Source organism: Mauremys reevesii, linkage group 11 (assembly GCF_016161935.1).
Source record: "Mauremys reevesii isolate NIE-2019 linkage group 11, ASM1616193v1, whole genome shotgun sequence".
NCBI classification, from domain to species: Eukaryota; Metazoa; Chordata; order Testudines; family Geoemydidae; genus Mauremys; species Mauremys reevesii.
Genome location: NC_052633.1, coordinates 44,732,186 through 44,750,089, shown reverse-complemented (window position 1 = coordinate 44,750,089; position 17,904 = coordinate 44,732,186). Strand labels below are relative to the sequence as shown.

The 17,904-nt window shown below is 46.3% G+C and overlaps 1 protein-coding gene across 3 annotated transcripts in view; it reads right to left on the bottom strand.

The window, feature by feature from the left end:
• The window catches only part of IFIH1 (interferon induced with helicase C domain 1), a 54,527-nt gene that overhangs the window by 34,865 nt on the left and 1,758 nt on the right, over nt 1-17,904 (bottom strand). The window contains exon 1 of one of the 3 annotated variants that reach the window (XM_039495361.1): nt 1,243-2,046. The exons of the other annotated variants lie outside the window; for them this stretch is intronic. Within the exon in view, the coding sequence (XP_039351295.1) occupies nt 1,243-1,716 (474 nt within the window). The 5' untranslated portion in view covers nt 1,717-2,046. Of the gene's footprint in view, nt 1-1,242; nt 2,047-17,904 lie in introns of those variants that run through there. 3 annotated transcript variants of the gene reach the window in all.

The following is a 17,904-nucleotide window of genomic DNA, read 5'->3' as shown; positions in this document are numbered from 1 at the left end:
CTGACAGCCAGACAGGGCTCACAGCTGGAGCCCAGTGAAGGGCTCAATTTCATAGCATGGAGCATGCCAAGAGTGAAATTGACATTCTTGTCAGTTTCACAGCTCCAGCTAAGAGCCCCACTTCTGCCTTGAGCCCTGAAACTGACAAGAACAATAGCCAAGAGTCAATGTAAGTAAGGCAGTGTCTACACAGACCCTGCATCACCCAGTTACTGTAACATAAGTGGTGCGCCTCTTGTGGAGGTTGTTATTATGTTGGTGTAGCAGGCCACTTACTTCCAGGGAAATAGCATTCTAGTGTAGACACTGACTTAATTAGGTCCCCATAAGCTGCTTTACCTCAACCTAACTCTGTAGTATAGACCAAGCCATGGTTTTCACCTCAAAAGGCTTACAATCTATGTAAGCCAATCACTCAGAATATATACCAGAGAACCCCAAAAATTCCAATCTCAAACTGGTACCTTTTTTACCATACAGAGAGAGAGTCATTGGTTAGTGGATTATTGTTAAAAGATATAGCAGACATATTCTGAGGAGGAATTTGTATGAAAAGATGGTCATCAGGTGTATTATCAGAGAGGGGCTGTTCCAAGTACAAGACACAGCAAGAAAAAAAAAAAGGCACCAAATTAACAAATATGGGGGCTGGGGGAGGGAGCGGGGAGAGGAGGAAACATGAGCGCAAACATGATGTCTGATTTTATAGGGAGAGTTCCAATTTTGGGGTCTTTTTCTTATATAGGCTCCTATTATTCACCACCCTCTCCCAATTTTTTACATTTGCTGTCTGGTCACCCTATGTTGTACAAGCCCCAGTTATGAGAGTCAAACAGGAGTCCTGCGGCCTGAGCAATGGGAGAGGAAGATCAGTTCTGCAGAGGCGTTTTCGCCACCCAGGTCACCTGACGGCTTGTGGGCGGTGGGACCAGAGGCCGGGAAGGCCCATTCCTGTACTTCTCTCCTGGGCTCGCTGCCCGGGGAGAGAGGGAAGGAATCCCAGATGCGGCGCTTCTCCCCTGGGAACGGCTGCTGGGGCGGGGCGGGAATCAGGCGAGCAGCGCTCGGCCTGGGTGAGGCTTCCCTTTGACAGGGAGACGATGAGGCTCGTCCCCCCTGCCCGGGAATCCTGCCCCGCACCCCTGCTGCCTCTCCGGCTCTGTGGGTTAAAGCGGTGTGTGGAAACGCAGCAGCTCGGCGGCCAGGCCCAGCACCGGGGGTGGAGGGGGAAGCGATACCTACCCGCTCCAGGTCATCGCCCTGGAAGAGTCTCTTCTCCACACACTTGTTGGCGACCTGCACGCTCTTCAGCTTGTCCACCAGGGTGCCACAGAGCAGCTGCACCAGGTGCACGCACACATCGTGCTCGGCCTCCTCTGCCGGGGAGGGCAGCTCGCTCAGGCTGGGGTTCACGTAGCAGGCGGCCAGGTCGCTGCCCCCCTGCTGCAGCGCAGTGACAAACTCCTGGATCCAGCCCTGCTGCTGGCAGCCCCGCGCCATCGCGTCCAGCAGCTCCCCAGCCGCCTGCGGGTCGCCCTGCTGCGCAGCGACCGCCCGGATCCGCTCCTTCTCCTGCAGGCTCAGCGTGGCCAGGCGGTCCAGCACCGGTGCCACCCGTATGATCTGCGTGAGCCGGTCCCTGAAGCAGGAGATCAGATAGAGGAACTGCTCCGCAGGCGATAGGGCCGACATCTCTTCTGCGCCCGGAGTCACCATGACAGGGCTAAAGCCACGGAGCTCCCCCTTGCTCAGGGAGTCCCTCGTCCCAGGGAAGGGGGAGGTTCCCTGCGCTTCTCCGGCGCTCAGGTCCTAGCCGCTTGGACGGGGGCGGGTGGCTGCGGTTCTCCCCTTGCGCTCGGCCCTTGCTAACCCTCAGCCTTTGGGCTTCTCTCGGGGTCGGTGCGGGCCGGCTGGGGACACGGTGGTGGCCTGGACACGCCTCTCCGGGGTGCCCCGCCCCGTGCCTCCGAAGTTCTGCTGAGCAGGGGACCCGCACGGCGCTTTTAAACTTCGCCAGCCAGCCACTTTCGATTTCGATTCCTGCCGGCTGTTCGGTTTCCAAACGGAAAGGGCTGAGGCATCTTCCTGAGTCCTGCAAACAGCCCAGCACAGGAGCGGAGCTGGGTGGTGTCCCTTGCCGACTCTTGCCGGCAGAGGGGGAAAAGGAAGAGAATACAGAGGGGGACACAGAAAGGCAAAAATAGTAGCACAGGAGCCAAACAACAGCTCCCCCAAAATCATGAGATTGGTTTAAAATGCACAAGGGGTTTTTAAGTGTGGGATTTGATTTGCCTTCTGTTTTCTGAGCCATTAGGTCCCACGCTCTTCACTTTCCAAGCTTTTCTTTACAACCCTGAGGGTCGGTTCTGTACAGGTTCCTCTACCACCCACATCACAATACTGTAGTATCTGAGGGTATGTCTACACTACCAGATTAGTTTCGTTAAATTTATTTGTGAATTCAATCAATCAACAAAAGTTGTGTCTTGTGTGTGTCCACACTAAGACACTTATTGAGCTTTGTCCACACTAACACCAACACACTTTGGTGGTGAGTGGTGGGGTGCTGGGTGAAGCTATCCCACAGTTCGCCCCCCCCCTGCCCATTTGATTTCTGGATTTTTCCACAATGCATGCTGGGGGAAAATGATTGGGGGTGTCTTAGGTAACTGTCATTCAATCAATTCAATCAGCTTTCAGACGAGGAGGAGAGATGGAGACTCTGCTCGGATCTCATCAGAAACCAAGCATCCCCCCCCTGTTTATATTGCAGCTGCTGTGCTCCACAATCTCTATGAGGAGAAGGAGGAGGACTTTGGCGGGATGGGGAGGAAAGAAAATCGCTGGCTGCTGGCTGCCCCCAGACAGCCCAGACAGCAGCAGAAGAAGAAGAGCCCCAGAAGTGCGCTGGCTGTGACTGTTCAGTTTCTTTACAGAGAAGCTGAACCTGCCCCTGCTTCAGTTACTGTTGACGTTCTTCTGCGGTTACATACCCCATTCACCACGTTTCCCCCCTTCCAACACACGTTTAAAAATAAAGTTAATGGAACATTGTTAATTAACAACGTTTTCTTTATTAATGAATTCGCGTTAAACGGTTGAAACAGGGACGCAGACTGTGGTGGGTAGGGTGTGCAGTGATGTTAACACCGTTTCTACACTCGAGGAATGATAGGCTCCTGCTCCTAGAGCGGTCTGCAGTGCCGGACTGGTTGTTTCAATGGAGCCTGCCATCCCTCCTTGTCGGGACTCTTGTGTGCGGGGTCTACGTGACCTTGTTGCGGGGGAGGACGGTTACAGATTCCCCTGCGGCGTGGCTCTGTGGTCCGGGACAAGGACCACTGCATAAGTTCTGTAACCGCCCTCCCATGCCACAAAGTCACGTACCCCCCCCACCCACACAGAAAATGGAAAACACCTCCCAGACCGACCAGGGTGCCTACTGACTGCGCTGTGTGTATGACCTGCTGTTGATCCTGCCCCCGTGTCTGTACCCTGGTAAAGGTGACTGTCCTATGCAGTTAACAACCCCCTTCCCCCCCCCTTCACAGACAGTCTTCTGTAGAAAAACTTGACAGAAATAGTAATTAACAGCAAACTACTTTTAATAATCAACTACACAGTTAGGGGATGAAACTGGGATTGGGGCTTCGGTGAGCCCAGGAAGGGAAGGACTTCTCAACATTTAGGGAATGAGAGCCTTCTTGTATTTGTAAAAGCAACAAAGAATCCTGTGGCACCTTATAGACTAACAGACGTTTTGCAGCATGAGCTTTCGTGGGTGAATACCCACTTCTTCGGATGCAAGTAGTGGAAATATCCACTAAATATCACAAGACCAACTTCCAATCATAAGAGCGGCCATACTGGGTCAGACCAAAGATCCATCAAGCCCAGAATCCTGTCCTCTGACAGTGGCCAATGGCAGGTGCCCCAAAGGGAATGAACAGACAGGTTATAATCAAGTGATCCATGCCCTGTCACCCAATCCCAGCTTCTGGCAAAATCAGATCACAAGAATTGACAACACTAAATATGGGAGTAGAGGGGCAAAGACATGGGAGATGGCTAGAGCAGGGGTTCTCAAACTGCGGGTTGGGGCCCCTCAGGGGGTTGCAAGGTTATTACATTGGGGGTCACGAGCTGTCAGCCTCCACCCTAAACCTCGCTTTGCCTCCAGCATTTATAATGGTGTTAAATATATAAACAAGTGTTTTTAATTTATAAGGGGGGTCACATTCAGAGGCTTGCTATGTGAAAAGGGTTAGCAGTACAATAGTTTCACTCTTCTGTGTCTGTTTTCCCCTTCCGTAAAGTTGTCAAATAATGTTCTCATCTGCTGTGCAAAGAAATTGTGTGTCTTAGTGCTTGTGTACACTCACGGTGCTGCAGTTGTACCGATGCAGCTGTGCCACCGTAGTGAAGACACTACCTATGCCGATGGGAAAGCTTCTTCTGCCAGCGTAGGTATTCCATCTCTCTGAGAGGCGATAGCTATATCAATGTGAGAAGCCCATTTTCCACTCCCCTGACGCGGAGTTATACTGACATAAATCTGTAACATTTTATTTAGTCTTTGTGACTTCCAACCTTTGATGAAAGACTCTATGGGCCTAATACAGATTCCATTGATGTCAATGAGATTTTTCCATAGATTTCAGTGGGCTTTGGCCCAAAGAAGGCAAAGTGTTAAATACTTCAAAACATGTCTAAGTGGTAGATGAAATTCATTGTTAATAAGTGCAAAGTAATGCACATTAGAAAATATAATCCCAACTGTACACACAAAATTATGGATTCTAATTTAGCTGTTACCACTCAAGAAAGTGAGCTTGGAGTCAACACAGATAGTTCTCTGAAAACATCTGCTCAATGTACAGCAGCATAAGCCAACAGAATGTTAAGAACCCTTAGGAAAGGAATAGATAATAAGACAGAAAATATCATGATGCCATGATATAAATCCATGGTATGCCCACACCTTGAATACTGCATGCCTTTCTGGTCACTCCATCTCAAAAGGGAAGATATTAGAATTGGATAAGGTACAGATAAGGGCAACGAAAATGATTAGCTTCCATATGAGGAGAGATTAAAAAGACTGGGACTGTTCATCTTTGAAAAGAGACAACTAAGGAGGGATATGGTAGAGCTCTATAAAATCATGGTGTGGAGAAAGTGAATAGAGAAGTGTTATTTTTTTTACCCTTTCACACAATACAAAAAAAATGATATTAATAGGCATTAGATTTAATGCAAGCAAGAGGAAGTACTTTTTCACACAATGCACAACTAATCTGTGGAACTCATTGCCATCAGATGCTGTGATGGCCAAAAGTATAACTCGGTTCAGAAAAGAATTAAATAAGTTAATGGAGGATAGGTCCATAAATGGCTATTAGCCAAGATGGTCAGGGGCACTACCCCATAATCTGGGTGTCCCTAAACCTCTGACTGCTAGAAGCTGGGACTAGACAACAGGGGATGGATCACTTGATAATAGACCTGTTCTATTAATTCTCTCTGAATTATTTGGTGCTGGCCACTGTTGGAAAATAGGATACTGAGCTAGATGGACCATTGGTCTGACCCAGTATGGTCATTCTTATGTTCTTAAGTAGAGCTGTAACTAGATATGTACATAGAAACTCTCTCTTCTGTTTTATAGTTCTTTGTTTTTCTCTTTCAACACTGTTTGCTTTCTATTTCCCTTTTCTGTACTCCCATTCTGGGTTTTGGTTTCATTTCACTCTGTGCTGTTTGGTTCGATTGTTGTCTCTTACTGTTCCTTTTTATTTCTGGTTTGTTCCAGGTCTGTTCAGAACCTATATTCCCTAAGATTTCATAATAATGCCCCTCGGACTTTCCTCTGATACTTCTTTCCAACACATTACCATCACCAGTCACTGCACATTCCCTCCCTGAGTTTTTACATTTTCTGATTTTGACTTTCATTCTCCTTCACAATTAGGAACAGAGCTTTCCAACCTAAAGATCCTTGTTGCTAAGTAACATCTTCACCCACCCTACTTGTTCCGAGCATCCTTGTTGCCATGGCGCCTTTGGTTAGCACAAGCACAAGTCATTATTCCTTGAACAGGGCTATAGGGAAATAGATGGTAGGGAGCCATATTATTAAAGTTATTTTGGTACCTACAGATTCAGACAGGTGCCTAACCTAGTACCTTGTGGGATTTTCAAAAGCACATTAAAAATGTTTTCATTTTAGTAAAAGGGGGAGTTTGTTAAAATTTCTAAACTAAGACATGCTGGAATCCATTCCATATATATATATATGGAGTTTTATAAAAATATCATTACAGCCACACCTGACAGCAAAGCTATAGTTCATGACTACAACTTTTTTATTATAACTGTTTTTCTTGGGTTAAGATCCATCATTTTAATTTGTAAATTAAGATAAAACCAGGTATAAGCATAATAGCCTGTTTCCCCAACCCAGGAAAGACTGATATTACACACTGAGGGCTAGATTTATAAAGGGTCTCAGGCATTGTGACAGTAAGCATTACAACACCTAACTTTTAGGTGCCTAGAAAAAAAGCCACTGGAATCCACAAAATCTGAGTCTAGCACCTAGGCTCTCTATATAACGAATGGGGAAAAGATAGGTGTCTAAGAATGGGATTTGCCAAAGCCAGCATGCAAAGTGGGGACCTGAGTAAACTAGCCAAAGGGAGATACTGATCAGAGGGGTGTGTCCTAAGCCCCATTCTTCACACAAACTTGGGTACCTAAATCTAGGCTGGAGGGAGGAACCTATTTCTATTTGAGATTCACAGCCAGGAATCCTCTTCTGGAAGCAGACACCTAAGTATTTTTTGAAGATGCTTCCTCCCATCGGCATAGGTACTCCACCAAATCCATATTTGCATAAAATCCATAAATGATTTAGTTTTAATTATGTAAAAAAAAAAAAAAAAAAAGAGAGAGAGAGAGAGAAAAGATTAATTAAATCCAGCTCTCAAAAGCGGGGAAATGCCAGAGTTATGGTTTCTTGGGCAAACTTAATTATGCCCTATTGTGCATCCAATTTGTACCCTAGGTCAAGTACCCAGAGGGAAAAAAACAGTATACGATTGTGTAATTAAAGACTATATCACAATGCACTCACACAAGGAGGAAAGTATGGGCAATCATAAACTTTTGAGTTCTTGACTTTGCAACCTAGAGTTCTTTTAATGGAGTATTTTTGTAAGTAATTCCCTAGTTTTAAAGCAGGGGTAGGCAACCTATGGCACGCAAGCTGATTTTCAGTGGCACTCACACTGCCTGGGTACTGGCTACCAGTCCGGGGGGCTCTGCATTTTAATTTAATTTTAAATGAAGCTTCTTAAACATTTTGAAAACCTTGTTTATTTTACAACACTAGTTTAGTTATATAATATATATACTTGTAGAGAGAGACCTTCTAAAAAAATTAAAATGTATTACTGGCACGCGAAACCTTAAATTAGAGTGAATAAATGAAGACTCGGCACACCACTTCTGAAAGGTTGCTGACCCGTTTTAAAGGAAGGAGGTAAAAACAAATTCCATTATTTACACCTGTCACATCCAAGCCTCATGTTGCATCAACAGCAGAGTTTGAACCTTCAGTACTTCAACACAGACTATTACAATTTGACCTATAGACTAATTACATTAGTTAATGGCAGGAGAATAGTTATCCCAGACAATGAAGGACTGCTGACAGTATGTGACAGATCTGGGGGATGGCCCAACTGTCTCCTCTTTCACACTGGAGAGAGGTGATTGCCCCTACATTGGGGAGATGGATTCTTGGGACCTCTTGCTGAATCCAGGGATGTTGTCAGGGAGGGGCTGGAGCTCTGTCTGGCTCTTTCCTCACTGCCACTACAGTTACTCCCACGTATTCCAAGTACAGTTTGCTACTGCTGCTGCATTGGCTCCAGTGGTGGGGTGGCTCTTTCAAAAGTTTACATTTGATTATTATTTTGACATGCTGCCAAAAAATGTTGGGGAATGCAAGTGGCAGAAAGGAAATAGTGATTTTTAGTATTTATAGCTCAGCTAGACTTGAATTGAATTTTGTGGGACAAAGGAAAAGGATTTCTCTAGCCCAATGACTTTTGCCCGGCAAATTTCAAAGGCCTGCTGTGAACATAAGAACATAAGAAAGGCCGTACCGGGTCAGACCAAAGGTCCATCTAGCCCAGTATCTGTCTACCGACAGTGGCCAATGCCAGGTGCCCCAGAGGGAGTGAATCTAACAGGCAATGATCAAGTGATCTCTCTCCTGCCATCCATCTCCATCCTCTGACGAACAGAGGCTAGGGACACCATTCTTACCCATCCTGGCTAATAGCCATTCATGGACTTAGCCACCATGAATTTATCCAGTCCCCTTTTAAGCATTGTTATGGTCCTAGCCTTCACAACCTCCTCAGGTAAGGAGTTCCACAAGTTGACTGTGCGCTGCGTGAAGAACTTCCTTTTATTTGTTTTAAACCTGCCACCTATTAATTTCATTTGGTGACCCCTAGTTCTTGTATTATGGGAATAAGTAAATAACTTTTCCTTATCCACTTTCTCAACATCACTCATGATTTTATATACCTCTATCATGTCCCCCCTTAGTCTTCTCTTTTCCAAGCTGAAGAGTCCTCTTTAATCTTTCCTCGTAGGGGACCCTCTCTAAACCCCTAATCATTTTAGTTGCTCTTTTCTGAACCTTTTCTAGTGCTAGAATATCTTTTTTGAGGTGAGGAGACCACATCTGTACACAGTATTCGAGATGTGGGCGTACCATGGATTTATATAAGGGCAATAATATATTCTCAGTCTTATTCTCTATCCCCTTTTTAATGATTCCTAACATCCTGTTTGCTTTTTTGACCGCCTCTGCACACTGCGTGGACATCTTCAGAGAACTATCCACGATGACGCCAAGATCTTTTTCCTGACTCGTTGTAGCTAAATTAGCCCCCATCATGTTGTATGTATAGTTGGGGTTATTTTTTCCAATGTGCATTACTTTACATTTATCCACATTAAATTTCATTTGCCATTTTGTTGCCCAATCACTTAGTTTTGTGAGATCTTTTTGAAGTTCTTCACAATCTGCTTTGGTCTTAACTATCTTGAGTAGTTTAGTATCATCTGCAAACTTTGCCACCTCACTGTTTACCCCTTTCTCCAGATCATTTATGAATAAATTGAATAGGATTGGTCCGAGGACTGACCCTTGGGGAACACCACTAGTTACCCCTCTCCATTCTGAGAATTTACCATTAATTCCTACCCTTTCCCTGTCCTTTAACCAGTTCTCAATCCATGAAAGGACCTTTCCTTTTATCCCATGACAGCTTAATTTACATAAGAGCCTTTGGTGAGGGACCTTGTCAAAGGCTTTCTGGAAATCTAAGTACACTATGTCCACCGGATCCCCCTTGTCCACATGTTTGTTGACCCCTTCAAAGAACTCTAATAGATTAGTAAGACATGATTTCCCTTTACAGAAACCATGTTGACTATTGCTCAAGAGTTTATGTTTTTCTACGTGTCTGACAATTTTATTCTTTACTATTGTTTCAACTAATTTGCCCAGTACCGCCGTTAGACTTACCGGTCTGTAATTGCCGGGATCACCCCTAGAGCCCTTTTTAAATATTGGCGTTACATTAGCTAACTTTCAGTCATTGGGTACCGAAGCCGATTTAAAGGACAGGTTACAAACCTTAATTAATAGTTCCGCAACTTCACATTTGAGTTCTTTCAGAACTCTTGGGTAAATGCCATCTGGTCCCGGTGACTTGTTAATGTTGAGTTTATCAATTAATTCCAAAACCTCCTCTAGTGACACTTCAATCTGTGACAGTTCCTCAGATTTGTCACCTACAAAAGCCAGCTCAGGTTTGGGAATCTCCCTAACATCCTCAGCCGTGAAGACTGAAGCAAAGAATCCATTTAGTTTCTCCGCAATGACTTTATCGTCTTCAAGTGCTCCTTTTGTATTTTGATCATCAAGGGGCCCCACTGGTTGTTTAGCAGGCTTCCTGCTTCTGATGCACTTAAAAAACATTTTGTTATTACCTTTGGAGTTTTTGGCTAGCCGTTCTTCAAACTCCTCTTTGGCTTTTCTTATTACACTCTTGCACTTAAGTTGGCAGTGTTTGTGCTCCTTTCTATTTGCCTCACTAGGATTTGACTTCCACTTTTTAAAGGAAGTCTTTTTATCTCTCACTGCTTCTTTTACATGGTTGTTAAGCCACGGTGGCTCTTTTTTAGTTCTTTTACTGTTTTTCTTAATTTGGGGTATACATTGAAGTTGGGCCTCTATTATGGTGTCTTTAAAAAGGGCCCATGCAACTTGCAGGGATTTCACTTTAGTCACTGTACCTTTTAACTTTTGTCTAACTAACCCCCTCATTTTTGTATAGTTCCCCCTTTTGAAATTAAATGCCACAGTGTTGGGCAGTTGAGGTGTTCTTCCCACCACAGGGATGTTGAATGCTATTGTATTATGGTCACTATTTCCAAGCGGTCCTGCTATAGTTACCTCTTGGACCAGCTCCTGCGCTCCACTCAGGATTAAATCTAGAGTTGCCTCTCCCCTTGTGGGTTCCCGTACAAGCTGCTCCATGAAGCAGTCATTTAAAGTATCGAGAAATTTTATCTCTGCATTTCGTCCTGAAGTGAAATGTTCCCAGTCAATATGGGGATAATTGAAATCCCCCACTATTATTGGGTTCTTAATTTTGATAGCCTCTCTAATTTCCCTTAGCATTTCATCATCACTATTACTGTCCTGGTCAGGTGGTCGATAATAGATCCCTAATGTTATATTTTTACTAGAGCATGAAATTTCTATCCATAGAGACTCTATGGAACATGTGGATTCGCTTAAGATTTTTACTTCATTTGAATCTACACTTTCTTTCACATATAGTGCCACTCCTCCCCCTGCACGACCTGTTCTGTCCTTCCGATATATTTTGTACCCCGGAATGATTGTGTCCCATTGATTGCTCTCAGTCCACCAGGTTTCTGTGATGCCTATCATATCTATATCCTCCTTTATCACAAGGCACTCCAGTTCATCCATCTTATTATTTAGACTTCTGGCATTTGTGTACAAGCACTTTAAAAACTTGTCCCTGTTTATTAGCCTGCCTTTTTCTGATGTGCCAGATTCTTTTTTATGTGACTGTTTATCATCTGATCCGGCCCTTACATTATACTTTTCAGTCCTCTGCTCCTGACTATAACCTGGAGATTCTCTATCATCAGACTCTCCCCTAAGAGAAGTCTGTGTCCGATCCACACGACCCTCTGCAGCAGTCGGCTTTCCCCCATCTCCTAGTTTAAAAACTGCTCTACAACCTTTTTAATGTTTAGTGCCAGCAGTCTGGTTCCACTTTGGTTTAGGTGGAGCCCATCTCTCCTGTACAGGCTCCTCCCATCCCAGAAGTTTCCCCAGTTCCTAATGAACGTGAACCCCTCCTCTCTACACCATCGTCTCATCCACACATTGAGACTCTGAAGCTCTGCCTGCCTACCTGGCCCTGCGCGTGGAACTGGGAGCATTTCTGAAAATGCCACCATAGAGGTCCTGGATTTCAATCTCTTCCCTAGCAGCCTAAATTTGGCTTCCAGCACATCTCTCCTACCCTTCCCTATGTCATTGGTATCTACATGTACCACCATGTCCTCCCCAGCACTACACATAAGTCTATCTAGATGCCTCGAGAGATCCGCAACCTTCGCACCAGGCAGGCAAGTCACCATACGGTTTTCCCGGTCATCACAGACCCAGCTATCTACATTTCTAATAATCGAATCTCCCATTACTAACACCTGCCTTTTCCTAGAAACTGGAGTTCCCTCCCCCGGAGAGGCAACCTCAGTGCGAGAGGCAACCACAGCACCATCTGGAAGGAGGGTCCCAACTACGGGAAGGTTTCCCTCAGCTCCCATCGACTGCTCTACTTCCCTGGGCCGTTCTTCCTCCTCAACAGCACAGGAGCTGTCTGAGCGGAGGTGGGACAATTCTACAGTGTCCCGGAAAGCCTCATCAACATACCTCTCTGCCTCTCTTAGCTCCTCCAGTTCCGCCACCCTGGCCTCCAAAGTCTGTACATGGTCACTGAGGGCCAGGAGCTCCTTGCACCGACTGCACACATACGCCACCCGCCCACAGGGCAGGTAATCATACATGCAACACTCAGTGCAATAAACTGGATAGCCCCCACTCTGCTGCTGGGCTTCTGCCTGCATTGTCTCCTAGTTAGTGGAAGAGTGGTTTACAGAAAGGAGTTTTGGAATGTGGTTCGGTTTACAGGTTTTGGGGGGGGCCACAGGGAAGGGGTTACGGCCGGCGAGGGACTCCCACTCCCTTCCCACTCCCCTTCTCAAACTCCCTTGTGAAACTCCCTGTTAGCAGCCCCTGTTCGCAAAGCTCCCTGGTCACTTGTGCGCGGCTTTATAAAGCCCTGGCCTGAGTGAATGCCCCGCCCACTGATTAAGGCTCAGCCAATTACCAGACCCCTCCAACTCACCAGCTGCTGTGGTACAGAGGGATCCCCACAGCTCCCCACTGTCGAGGGTCACCGGGGAATTTCCGCAGCTCCTCGCGTTGCAGTGGGCAGGGGTACCCCCGCAGCTCCCATCTACAGATGGGGTGGGGGCTTGGATTTCCCAGCCACCCAGCATCTGCCCAGCCCCTTCCCATTTTATCATGAATATTTTTTGTAAGTCACGGATAGGTCATGGGCTTCCGTTAATTTTTCTTTATTGTCCGTGACAAAATCTTAGCCTTAACTATGAGCCACAGGTGGCGCATGACTCTTCCATTTGGGGAGGCTGGGTGTGAGTGCCAGAAGCGCTCCCCTCCGCCCTCCCCCGAGGCCCTGCTCCCCTCCCTCTGTTCTGGCAGGCGCGGGGGAGTCGTGGGGGAGGTGGCAGAGGGGCACAAGCGGCGGGTGGGGGAACCTCAGGGAAAGAGGTTGAGTAAGGATGGGAAGAGGCAGAGGGAGGGCAGGGCCACAAGGGGAAGAGGCCAAGCCGGAGTGGAGCCTCAGGGCAGAGTGCTGGCAGGGCCATGGTCCGGGCGCTGGTGGCCCACCCCTTCTCAGGAACTTCTGGCAAGGCGCTCCCAGGATTTCTTACCCCATTTGGGGAGGCTTAGCTTCCCCAAGCCTCTTATATCTGCCACCCATGCTATGAGCCACCAATGTGATGCAGCTGTGAAAAAGGCAAATGTGATCCTAGGATATATCAGGCAATGCACTTCCAGTAGCGATAGATAAGTATTAATACCATTGTACAAGGCACTGGTAAGACCTCATTTGGAATACCATGTACAATTCTGGTCAACTGTGTTCAAGAATGATGAAATCAAACTGGAACAGTTGCAAAGAAGGCCTACTAGGGTGATCAGAGAAAGGAGGGCCTATCACATAAGAGAAACTTGGCTTGTTTAGTCTAGTAGAATGAAGTCTGAAAGGGGATATGATTGTTCCTTATAAATGCGTTGAGGGGGAGGGGGTAAACACTAGAGAGGGTGAAGAGCTATTTAAGCTAAAGGATAATGTTGGCACAAGAGCAAATGGATATAAACTGGCCATGAATAAATTCAGCCTGGAAATTAGGTTTCTAACCATCAGAGGGGTGAGGTTCTGGAACAGCCTCCCAATAGTTTTTTTTTTTTTAAATGTTATGTTCCTACAAGCTCATGCTTTAGGACTTCAGCCGGCCACCTGCAATGGTCAGGAAGGCATTTTTTTCTTCAGTGTAACTTTTTTTAAAAAAATCTCCTTCCTCTGATGCAACAGGGATGGCCATAACTGGAGATGGGACCTTGGGCAGGGAAGGTAAGGATTCTGAGGTGGTACAGAGCATTCTCTCTCAGGCCTGGTCTACACTACGCGTTTAAACCGAATTTAGCAGCGTTAAACCGATTTAACCCTGCACCCGTCCACACAACGAAGCCCTTTATATCGCTATAAAGGGCTCTTTAAACCGATTTCTGTACTCCTCCCCGACGAGGGGAGTAGCGCTGAAATTGGTATTGCCATGTCAGATTAGGGTTAGTGTGGCCGCAAATCGACAGTATTGGCCTCCGGGCGGTATCCCACAGTGCACCATTGTGACCGCTCTGGAAAGCGATCTGAACTCGGATGCACTGGCCAGGTAGACAGGAAAAGCCCCGCAAACTTTTGAATTTCATTTCCTGTTTGCCCAGCGTGGAGCTCTGATCAGCACGGGTGGCGATGCAGTCTCAAATCCAAAAACTGCTCCAGCATGGACCGTACGGGAGCCACCAGTGGATCTGATCGCTGTATGGGGAGACAAATCTGTTCTATCAGAGCTCTGTTACAGAAGACGAAATGCCAAAGCATTTGAAAAAATCTCCAGGCTATGATACAGAGTCCACAGCACAGTGCTGTGTGACAAGCATAACGGAAAGCCAAAGAATCAAATGGACGCTCATGGAGGGAGGGAGGGGATACTGAGGACTCCAGCTAGCCCACAGTCCCCGCAGTCTCCGAAAAGCATTTGCATTCTTGCCTGAAGGGTCAAAAACATTTTCCCGGGTGTTTCAGGGTATATGTCATCAATTTACACGCTTCCCCCCCACCCCCAGAAAGAAAAGGGAAAAAAAAACGTTTCTCGCCTTTTTTCAGTGTCACCCTATGTCTACTGCATGCTGCTGGTAGATGGGGTGCTGCAGCGCTGAACACCAGCATCCCCTTCCTGGTGGCAGACGGTACAATATGACGGCTATCCATTGTCATCATCAGCCCGTGAGTGCTCCTGGCTGGCCTCGGTGAGGTCAGCCGGGGGCGCCTGGGTAAAAATGGGAATGACTACCAGTCATTCCTGGCAGATGGTACAGAACAGCTGGTAACCGTCCTCATGATAGCAACTGGAGGCTGAGCTCTATCAGCCCCCCATTTCATGTCTAAAGAAAAGATTCTGTACTGCCTGGACTATCATAGCAGCGGGAGGCTGCGCTCCTCTCCCCCCACACCCTTTAATGTCCTGCCTGGACTATCATAGCAGCTGGAGGCTTCCTCCCCCTCATTTTATCTCACTAAAAAGTCAGTGTTTCTTATTCTGCATTCTTTATTACTTCAGCACACAAATGTGGGGGACACTGCCACGGTAGCCCAGGAGGGTTTGGGGAGGAGGGAAGCAACGGGTGGGGTTGTTGCAGGGGCACCCCCTAGAATGGCATGCAGCTCATCATTTCTGCGGGATCTCTGGGGCTCTGACATGGAGCGGCTGTGCTCTCTGGTTCTCTAGTACACTTGCCCCATATTCTAGGCTGGACTGACTCTATTTTTAGACAAAACATAAAGAAGGGAATGACCCGGGGAGTCATTCCCATTTTTGTCCATGCGCCCCCGGCCGACGTCAGCGAGGCCAGCCAGGAGCCCCCATGACAGCAGCAGACGGTACAAAATGACTGTTAACCGTCATCTCATCGCCAATTTACAATGGCAGACGGTGCAATAGGGATGGTAACCGTCTCTGCTACCTTGCAAAGGCAAATAAATGCTGCTGCGTAGCACTGCAGTACCATGTCTGTCAGCAGCATCCAGTACACATACGGTGACAGTGACAAGGCAAAACGGGCTCCTTGGTTGCCATGCTATGGTGTCTGCCAGGGCAATCCAGGGAAAAAGGGCGTGAAATGATTGTCTGCCGTTGCTTTCATGGAGGAAGGATTGAGTGACAACATTTACCCAGAATCACCTGCAACGCTGTTTTTGCATTGGGATCTCAACCCAGAATTCCAATGGGCGGGGGAGACTGCAGGAACTATGGGATACCTATGGGAGAGCTACCCACAGTGCAGCGCTCTGGAAATCGACGCTAGCCTCGGTACATGGACGCACACCTCCGAATTAATGTGCTTAGTGTGGCCGCGTGCACTCGACTTTATACATCTGTTTTACAAAACCGGTTTATGTAAAATCGGAATAATCCCGTAGTGTAGACATACCCTCAGATGCTTGGCTGGCTGTTTTTTGCTAACTGATTGCTGTTATGTGGGATCAGGAAGGAATTTCCCCCCAGGTCAGATTGGCAGTGACCTTGGATTTTTTTCCTTCCACTGCAGTGTCGGTAGGTTTCACTTGCCTAAAATTAGTCGCTCACTCATTTTCCTGACATCCTGAGGGGATTAGGCACTGGTACATCTCAGTCATTCCTATTCTCTGCCTGTGGCACATAAGTCTAGTCTCCTGTGGGCTGTAATATTTTCATCTAATTTCAGTTGTTGGGTTTAGTACTGGGTGGTGCGGCTGACCTGTGATAGATCAGAGGTTAGTGATCTGGTGGTCTCTTTGGGCCTTAAACTCTATGACACTCCCAGTCTCCCCTCCATTTAGCCTCTCAGGATCTCTGTTCCAATCTATGCATCCTACACAGGCAGGAAAACTGTGCTAATGACTTGACCTTCTGCTGGTCTAAAAAAATTTGCACTACAGCAAAAATCTTCAAAAAAGTACACACATCTGGTGCTTTGTGTCTTTTCTTTGATCATGATCCATTTTCTGTTTCTCTTTCCCTTATTCACAGTATTTTGCTTTCATTTCACTTTGGCCATTTCCTTTTTGTCAATTTTCCCTTTTCCTCATGAGATTCTAAAGCTCTTCATTCTTCCTTTCCCACATATTTTCAGTTTTCTTCATGACATGTTTCTCTTGAGAAACTTGTAAATGTATAAATTGTTTAATTTCCCTCCCTGCAAACTTTTTTCTCTATTGTGCAATTCCATCTATTGATTCACGTGCATAATCCCCAAGAAAAAAAAATAATCAAGAATATTAAAGAAGAAAAAAAAATAAAAAGCAAAGACCAAATTATCTGACTACTTTCATTATGCAAGACTGCTCAATCATTATGCCCACAAATGTCATCAAATACATTCTCAAAGGTTTATAGGAGAGTGATGCTATTCTTTTAGTAAGTGTAGATGGTCACTGGCACATACACACAGTACATCGAAAGCAACTAAATGTAAATCAAACATCCAGAATGAAGTGTAAGTGCAGCTACTGTAAGAAAAGGCCAGATTCTGCCACCCTTATGTTAAGTAGTATCTTTTCCCCAATGAGGCTATTTGAGGAAAGATGGAAGAATCTGGCTCACAGCAAAGAGATGTTTGCAATTCTATAGCTCCTTTAATTAGAACATCTCAAAGCAGTTTACAAACCTTTAGCCTAAAGGCACTCTTGCTTGGTAAGGGCACAATGGATCTCTTTTTCATGGTACATTGTAGGATATCTGCTGGCATCTGAGTGAATTGTGGGAATAGAGGTCAATCACCTATTATTTCTTCCATGATATCCCAGAACTCAGCTGGTCCCCATTCCCTTTCCAAACAGCTCACAACCCTAAGCATAGAGGAATGCATCAGTTCATTATTGTGACAAGAAAGCAGATCCTGTTATACTGGACAGAATTCTCACTGACTGATCCAGAAGTGCTGACTAAATGAATTTGGAGGTAGAAGGAGTCACCTGAGGAGAACTCCATGTTTTGAAGCTGTTTAGGAATTTGTGTTTGATCTATTTTCAGAGCAGTTGCAGTCAGTACAAGAAGAGCTGAATCATTATAGAGACTTGGGACAATCAGCAGTGGCTGCTGAATGTCAGGACCTGAAAGGCCACATTCCTGAGTGGTGTGCCAAGCTTGCCCGACCTACCTTGCCATAACACTAGAGTAAGACCTGCTTTCAGAGCTGAGAAGTGATGGCAATGGAAATAAGAAAGCCTGCCATCCCAGATTGCTCCAGGTCAATAGGGCAGGGCCCCAGTTGGGTATAGGGAAATCCACAGCGGGGACCAGTTGTGGTGGGGATTTGCACAATTAAGTGTGTCCTTTTGCATAGGCTGGGAAGTGCACAGG